This window comes from Scyliorhinus torazame, unplaced genomic scaffold (assembly GCF_047496885.1).
Source record: "Scyliorhinus torazame isolate Kashiwa2021f unplaced genomic scaffold, sScyTor2.1 scaffold_663, whole genome shotgun sequence".
NCBI lineage: Eukaryota > Metazoa > Chordata > Chondrichthyes > Carcharhiniformes > Scyliorhinidae > Scyliorhinus > Scyliorhinus torazame.
The window spans coordinates 6,504-15,000 of NW_027308390.1; the positions used below are offsets into that span (position 1 = coordinate 6,504).

Genomic DNA, 8,497 nt, shown 5'->3' on the forward strand with positions numbered 1-8,497 from the left:
TATTAAGTTGATCTTTTCTCTGCACCCGAGCTATAACTGTAACATTATATTCTGCAGTCTCTCCTTCCCCATGTCCGGTCTGCATTGTTTGTACAGCATGCAGGAATCAACACTTTTCACTGGAGACTAACACATGTGACAATAATAAATCAAATCAGAAAGACTTTTCCCGGGAAATACTGGCAATAATCGGGAATAAAAGGGGAAGAAACTGTTGTGTCAGATATCACTTTAATGTGCCCAACAACATCCGTCGCATTTTTCACATAATGATCCTCTTGTGAATTTCCAGTTAACTCTTCCAGGCCGAATCTGAATCTTGGGCGGCATGTAAATACAAGTCCCACCTTCAGCAAGCGAGAGAGAGAGAGAGACCGAGAGAGACAGAGGGAGAGACAGACAGACAGAGCGAGGGAGAGAGGCAGAGAGTCAGACGGACAGAGAGAGAGCGAGAGACAGAGTCAGACGGACAGAGAGAGAGACAGACAGAGAGCGAGATAGAGAGAGACAGACAGACAGAGAGAGGCAGAGAGTCAGACGGACAGAGAGAGAGACTTACAGAGATAGAGAGACAGAGAGAGTGAGATAGAGACAGAGAGAGGCAGACAGACAGAGCGAGGGAGAGAGTCAGACGGACAGAGAGAGAGAGAGGCAGAGAGTCAGACGGAGAGAGAGAGAGACAGAGTCAGATGGACAGAGAGAGTGAGATAGAGAGAGAGCGAGATAGAGAGAGACAGACAGACAGAGAGAGGGAGAGAGACAGAGTCAGATGGACAGAGAGAGTGAGATAGAGAGAGAGCGAGATAGAGAGAGACAGACAGACAGAGAGAGAGAGACAGAGAGAGAGAGACAGAGTCAGACGGACAGAGAGAGAGACAGACAGAGAGCGAGATAGAGAGAGACAGACAGACAGAGAGAGGGAGAGAGACAGAGTCAGACGGACAGAGAGCGAGATAGAGAGAGACAGACAGACAGAGAGAGGGAGAGAGGCAGAGAGTCAGACAGACAGAGAGGGAGAGAGACAGAGTCAGACGGACAGAGAGAGACAGACAGAGAGAGTGAGATAGAGAGAGAGACAGAGAGATAGAGAGAGACAGACAGACAGAGAGGGAGAGAGACAGAGAGTCAGACGGACAGAGAGAGACAGACAGAGAGAGGGAGAGAGACAGAGAGTCAGACGGACAGAGAGAGGGAGAGAGTCAGACGGACAGAGAGACAGACAGAGAGAGTGAGATAGAGAGAGACAGACAGACAGAGAGAGAGACAGAGAGAGTGAGATAGAGAGAGACAGACAGACAGAGAGACAGACAGAGAGAGTGAGATAGAGAGAGACAGACAGACAGAGATAGAGAGAGCGGCAGTGAGAAAGACAGACCGAGAGAGAGAGACTGGGTTATGGGGATGGGGAGGAGGTGTGGGCTGAGGTAGGATGCTCTTTCAGAGGTCGGTGCAGACTGAATGGGCCGAATGGCCTCCTGCACTGTAAATTCTATCTAAATAAGAAGGACTTTGATCAGCAGAATCTATTGACACAGGACCAGTTACACATGTGGCTCCTCACTGACTTGTTCCATTAATGCGGGGAAACTCTCAGCCCCGTCAGCCAGTCCCCTGCAGGGCTCGAACGGTGACAGAGCGAGGGGGGGGGGGTGCAAAGGCCCAGATACAGAGAGTGCGATAGCGATCTGAGCGACATTACTCAACGTTTCATCTGCTTCCTGGTTGGGAGACAGAGAGAGAGGGAGAGACAGAGAGAGAGGGAGAGACAGAGAGAGAGGGAGAGACAGAGAGAGAGGGAGAGACCGAGAGAGAGAGAGACAGAGAGAGAGAGAGACAGAGAGAGAGAGGGAGAGACAGAGAGAGAGGGAGAGAGACAGAGAGAGAGGGAGAGAGACAGAGAGAGAGGGAGAGAGAGACAGAGAGAGAGGGGGAGAGACAGAGAGAGAGAGAGACACACACAGAGAGAGAGGGAGAGAGAGAGGGAGAGACAGAGAGAGAGAGACCGAGAGAGAGAGAGAGACAGAGAGAGAGAGAGACAGAGAGAGAGACAGAGACAGGGACAGAGACAGAGAGAGAGAGGGAGAGAGACAGAGAGAGAGGGAGAGAGACAGAGAGAGCTAGAGAGAGAGGGAGAGAGAGAGAGACACACACAAAGAGAGAGGGAGAGACAGAGAGAGAGGGAGAGACAGAGAGGGAGGGAGAGAGAGAGAGGGAGGGAGAGAGAGAGAGAGAGAGAGACAGACAGAGAGAGAGACAGAGACAGAGGGAGAGACAGAGAGAGAGAGAGACAGAGAGGGAGAGAGAGAGACAGACAGAGAGAGAGAGGGAGAGACAGCGAGAGAGACCGAGAGAGAGACAGAGACGGAGAGAGACAGAGACACTGAGAGAGACTCACAGAGACAGAGAGAGAGAGACAGAGAGAGAGAGAGAGACAGGGAGAGACTGAGAGAGAGAGAGACAGAGAGGGAGAGGGAGAGACAGAGAGGCAGAGACAGACAGAGAGAGAGAGAGACAGAGAGAGAGACAGAGAGAGAGAGACAGAGTGAGACAGAGAGAGAGAGACTGAGACAGAGACAGAGAGAGAGAGACAGAGAGAGAGTGAGACACACATGCTGCAGTGACGCAGGGCTGATGTTACCGCTCGGCCCTCCTCCCCCAGTCTAGCCCCCGCTCCTCTCCCTGTGTATTGGGGGCAGCTGCAACATCACTCTGTCGGTGGCACAGAACGCTGTCTTCGTCTCATAATAGGCGGCCTCGTTGATGAAGATGGGGTAGACGGTGCTGTCTCCATCGTACGCGATCGTCTCCTCTCCCAGGCTGAGGAAGACGGCATCACCTGGATTGAGAGGCACCCAGTCCATGTCCTGGAGTGGGAGGAGGATTGTCAACACTGTGAGAGAGAGGGCGCAATGGGGGTGGAGGGGCAAGAGGTGACAGCACGGAAGGAGTGGACAGAGCGAGGGTCACTCGGAGGGAGTGGACAGAGTGAGGGTCACTCAGAGGGAGTGGACACAGCGAGGGTCACTCAGAGGGAGTGGACAGAGGGAGGGTCACTCCGTAGGGAGTGGACAGAGCGAGGGTCACTCGGAGGGAGTGGACAGAGCGAGGGTCACTCGGAGGGAGTGGACAGAGCGAGGGTCACTCGGAGGGAGTGGACAGAGCGAGGGTCACTCGGAGGGAGTGGACAGAGCGAGGGTCACTCAGAGGGAGTGGACAGAGCGAGGGTCACTCGGAGGGAGTGGACAGAGCGAGGGTCACTCAGAGGGAGTGGACAGAGCGAGGGTCACTCGGAGGGAGTGGACAGAGTGAGGGTCACTCAGAGGGAGTGGACAGAGCGAGGGTCACTCGGAGTGGACAGAGCGAGGGTCACTCAGAGGGAGTGGACAGAGCGAGGGTCACTCAGAGGGAGTGGACAGAGCGAGGGTCACTCGGAGGGAGTGGACAGAGCGGGGGTCACTCAGAGGGAGTGGACAGAGCGAGGGTCACTCGGAGGGAGTGGACAGAGCGAGGGTGACTCCGGAGGGAGTGGACAGAGCGAGGGTGACTCCGGAGCGAGTGGACAGAGCGAGGGTCACTCAGAGGGAGTGGACAGAGCGAGGGTCACTCGGAGGGAGTGGACAGAGCGAGGGTCACTCGGAGGGAGTGGACAGAGCGAGGGTCACTCGGAGGGAGTGGACACAGCAAGGGTCACTCAGAGGGAGTGGACAGAGCGAGGGTCACTCGTAGGGAGTGGACAGAGCGAGGGTGACTCCGAAGGGAGTGGACAGAGCGAGGGTCACTCAGAGGGAGTGGACAGAGCGAGGGTCACTCGGAGGGAGTGGACAGAGCGAGGGTGACTCTGGAGGGAGTGGACAGTTTATGGGGTACTCCTGCAATGACGTTCCTGAGGGACAGGCAGCAGGGGCCGGAGTGAGGATGGGAACTCTCCAGACGGGAGCAGGAATGGGTAAAAGCGACCAATCACTGACCTGCCTCTCAGGGTGGATTATCGCACTGATATTCCGATCAACATCCCGTGGAAAATCAACATTCTTCAGAGGCCGATAGATTTCCAATTCACACTCCGGGAACTCAGTCCCTTGAACGGAAAACGGGTTAGTTAGCAGGATTAATCTGGGAACGTTACAGTGGGAAAGAGTGGGGCAGTGGGATTAGTTTGGGATTGATACAGGGCTATGGGGAGAGAGCGGGGCGGTGGGATTAGTTTGGGATTGATACAGGGCTATGGGGAGAGAGTGGGGCAGTGGGATTAGTTTGGGGATTGATACGGGGCTATGGGGAGAGAGTGGGACAGTGGGATTAGTTTGGGGATTGATACAGGGCTATGGGGAGAGAGTGGGGCAGTGGGATTAGTTTGGGGATTGATACGGGGCTATGGGATGAGAGTGGGGCAGTGGGATTAGTTTGGGGATTGACACAGTGCTATGGGGAGAGAGTGGGGCAGTGGGATTAGTTTGGGATTGATACAGGGCTATGGGGAGAGAGTGGGGCAGTGGGATTAGTTTGGGGATTGATACGGGGCTATGGGGAGAGAGTGGGACAGTGGGATTAGTTTGGGGATTGATACAGGGCTATGGGGAGAGAGTGGGGCAGTGGGATTAGTTTGGGGATTGATACGGGTCTATGGGGAGAGAGCGGGGCAGTGGGATTAGTTTGGGGATTGATACGGGGCTATGGGATGAGAGTGGGGCAGTGGGATTAGTTTGGGGATTGACACAGTGCTATGGGGAGAGAGTGGGGCAGTGGGATTAGTTTGGGGATTGATACAGGGCTATGGGGAGAGAGTGGGGCAGTGGGATTAGTTTGGGGATTGATACGGGGCTATGGGGAGAGAGTGGGATTAGTTTGGGGATTGATACAGGGCTATGGGATGAGAGTGGGGCAGTGGGATTAGTTTGGGGATTGACACAGTGCTATGGGGAGAGAGTGGGACAGTGGGATTAGTTTGGGGATTGATACAGGGCTATGGGGAGAGAGTGGGGCAGTGGGATTAGTTTGGGGATTGATACGGGGCTATGGGATGAGAGTGGGGCAGTGGGATTAGTTTGGGGATTGACACAGTGCTATGGGGAGAGAGTGGGGCAGTGGGATTAGTTTGGGATTGATACAGGGCTATGGGGAGAGAGTGGGGCAGTGGGATTAGTTTGGGATTGATACAGGGCTATGGGGAGAGAGTGGGGCAGTGGGATTAGTTTGGGGATTGATACAGGGCTATGGGGAGAGAGCAGGGCAGTGGGATTAGTTTGGGGATTGATACAGGGCTATGGGGAGAGAGTGGGGCAGTGGGATTAGTTTGGGGATTGATACAGGGCTATGGGGAGAGAGTGGGGCAGTGGGATTAGTTTGGGATTGATACAGGGCTATGGGGAGAGAGTGGGGCAGTGGGATTAGTTTGGGATTGATACAGGGCTATGGGGAGAGAGTGGGGCAGTGGGATTAGTTTGGGGATTGATACAGGGCTATGGGGAGAGAGTGGGGCAGTGGGATTAGTTTGAGGATTGATACAGGGCTATGGGGAGAGAGTGGGGCAGTGGGATTAGTTTGGGATTGATACAGGGCTATGGGGAGAGAGTGGGGCAGTGGGATTAGTTTGGGGATTGATACAGGGCTATGGGGAGAGAGTGGGGCAGTGGGATTAGTTTGAGGATTGATACAGGGCTATGGGGAGAGAGTGGGGCAGTGGGATTAGTTTGGAGATTGATACAGGGCGATGGGGAGAGAGTGGGTCAGTGGGATTAGTTTGGGGATTGATACAGGGCGATGGGGAGAGAGTGGGTCAGTGGGATTAGTTTGGGGATTGCTAGAGGGCGATGGGGAGAGAGTGGGTCAGTGGGATTAGTTTGGGGATTGAGACGGGGCTATAGGGAGAGAGTGGGATTAGTTTGGGATTGATACAGGGCAATGGGGAGAGAGCGGGACAATGGGATTAGTTTGAGATTGATACAGGGCTATGGGGAGAGAGCCGGGCAGTGGGATTAGTTTGGGGATTGATACAGGGCTATGGGGAGAGAGTGGGGCAGTGGGATTAGTTTGGGGATTGATACAGGGCTATGGGGAGAGAGTGGGACTGTGGGATTAGTTTAGGGATTGATACAGGGCTATGGGGAGAGAGCGGGACAGTGGGATTAGTTTGGGATTGATACAGGGCTATGGGGAGAGAGCGGGGCAGTGGGATTAGTTTGGGATTGATACAGGGCTATGGGGAGAGAGCGGGGCAGTGGGATTAGTTTGGGGATTGATACAGGGCTATGGGGAGAGAGCGGGGCAGTGGGATTAGTTTGGGGATTGATACGGGGCTATGGGATGAGAGTGGGGCAGTGGGATTAGTTTTGGGATTGATACAGGGCTATGGGGAGAGAGTGGGACAGTGGGATTAGTTTGGGATTGATACAGGGCTATGGGGAGAGAGCGGGTCAGTGGGATTAGTTTTGGGATTGATACAGGGCTATGGGGAGAGAGCGCGGCAGTGGGATTAGTTTGGGGATTGATACAGGGCTATGGGGAGAGAGCGGGGCAGTGGGATTAGTTTAGGGATTGATACAGGGCTATGGGGAGAGAGCGGGGCAGTGGGATTAGTTTGGGGATTGATACAGGGCTATGGGGAGAGAGCGGGGCAGTGGGATTAGTTTGGGATTGATACATGGCTATGGGGAGAGAGTGGGGCAGTGGGATTAGTTTGGGATTGATGCAGGGCTATGGGGAGAGAGTGGGGCACTGGGATTAGTTTGGGATTGATACAGCGCTATGGGGAGAGAGTGGGGCAGTGGGATTAGTTTGGGATTGATACAGGGCTATGGGGAGAGAGCGAGGCAGTGGGATTAGTTTGGGGATTGATACAGGGCTATGGGGAGAGAGCGGGACAGTGGGATTAGTTTGGGGATTGATACAGGGCTATGGGGAGAGAGTGGGGCAGTGGGATTAGTTTGGGGATTGATACAGGGCTATGGGGAGAGAGCAGGGCAGTGGGATTAGTTTGGAGATTGATACAGGGCTATGGGGAGAGAGCGGGGCAGTGGGATTAGTTTGGGATTGATACAGGGCTATGGGGAGAGAGTGGGGCAGTGGGATTAGTTTGGGATTGATACAGGGCTATGGGGAGAGAGTGGGGCAGTGGGATTAGTTTGGGATTGATACAGGGCTATGGGGAGAGAGCGAGGCAGTGGGATTAGTTTGGGGATTGATACAGGGCTATGGGGAGAGAGCGGGACAGTGGGATTAGTTTGGGGATTGATACAGGGCTATGGGGAGAGAGTGGGGCAGTGGGATTAGTTTGGGGATTGATACAGGGCTATGGGGAGAGAGCGGGGCAGTGGGATTAGTTTGGGGATGGATACAGGGCTATGGGGAGAGAGCAGGGCAGTGGGATTAGTTTGGGATTGATACAGGGCTATGGGGAGTAATTGGGGCAGTGGGGTTAGTTTGGGGATTGACACAGGGCTATGGGGAGAGAGTGGGGCAGTGGGATTAGTTTGGGATTGATACAGGGCTATGGGGAGAGAGCGAGGCAGTGGGATTAGTTTGGGGATTGATACAGGGCTATGGGGAGAGAGCGGGACAGTGGGATTAGTTTGGGGATTGATACAGGGCTATGGGGAGAGAGTGGGGCAGTGGGATTAGTTTGGGGATTGATACAGGGCTATGGGGAGAGAGCGGGGCAGTGGGATTAGTTTGGGGATGGATACAGGGCTATGGGGAGAGAGCAGGGCAGTGGGATTAGTTTGGGATTGATACAGGGCTATGGGGAGTAATTGGGGCAGTGGGGTTAGTTTGGGGATTGACACAGGGCTATGGGGAGAGAGTGGGGCAGTGGGATTAGTTTGGGATTGATACAGGGCTATGGGGAGAGAGTGGGGCAGTGGGATTAGTTTGGGGATGGATACAGGGCTATGGGGAGAGAGCGGGGCAGTGGGATTAGTTTGGGATTGATACAGGGCTATGGGGAGAGAGTGGGGCAGTGGGATTAGTTTGGGGATGGATACAGGGCTATGGGGAGAGAGCGGGGCAGTGGGATTAGTTTGGGATTGATACAGGGCTATGGGGAGAGAGTGGGGCAGTGGGATTAGTTTTGGGATTGATACAGGGCTATGGGGAGAGAGCGGGGCAGTGGGATTAGTTTTGGGATTGATACAGGGCTATGGGGAGAGAGTGGGGCAGTGAGATTAGTTTCGGGATTGATACAGGGCGATGGGGAGAGAGCGGGGCAGTGGGATTAGTTTGGGAAGGGGATTGGGACAGAGTTCAGCACTGGTGATTCATACCTTGGTTGAATAGCTCGACAAAGTCCAGGGCAATCAGGATGATTTGACGCATTCTGGCGAGATTCTCAGCCCTGATTACACCATGTGGCTGAGGACCCAACTCAATTCCTGTCAACAAATGAAGCAATCAGGAGGTCTCCTCAGCTGATCCTCAGCTGATCCCCTCATCCATTCCCATTTCTGGCGATTCGAACATTATCTCAGCTTCCTGCACACTCCAGCTCACCTCAAACTCAGCT

General features: G+C 54.1%; 1 protein-coding gene across 3 annotated transcripts in view; it reads right to left on the reverse strand.

Moving 5' to 3' along the window:
• Window positions 1-214: 214 nt before the first annotated feature.
• LOC140406577 (aspartoacylase-like) overlaps window positions 215-8,497 on the reverse strand; it is a 49,236-nt gene continuing 40,953 nt past the window's right edge. For 2 of the 3 annotated variants that reach the window (XM_072494578.1, XM_072494577.1), the window contains exons 5-7: window positions 8,259-8,366; window positions 3,969-4,078; window positions 215-2,864 (exon numbers count right to left, since the gene is read on the reverse strand). In XM_072494578.1, coding sequence (XP_072350679.1) covers window positions 2,661-2,864; window positions 3,969-4,078; window positions 8,259-8,366 — 422 coding nt within the window. In that variant the 3' untranslated portion in view covers window positions 215-2,660. The remainder of the gene's footprint in view (window positions 2,865-3,968; window positions 4,079-8,258; window positions 8,367-8,497) is intronic. The other variant, XM_072494579.1, reaches the window with a different exon arrangement.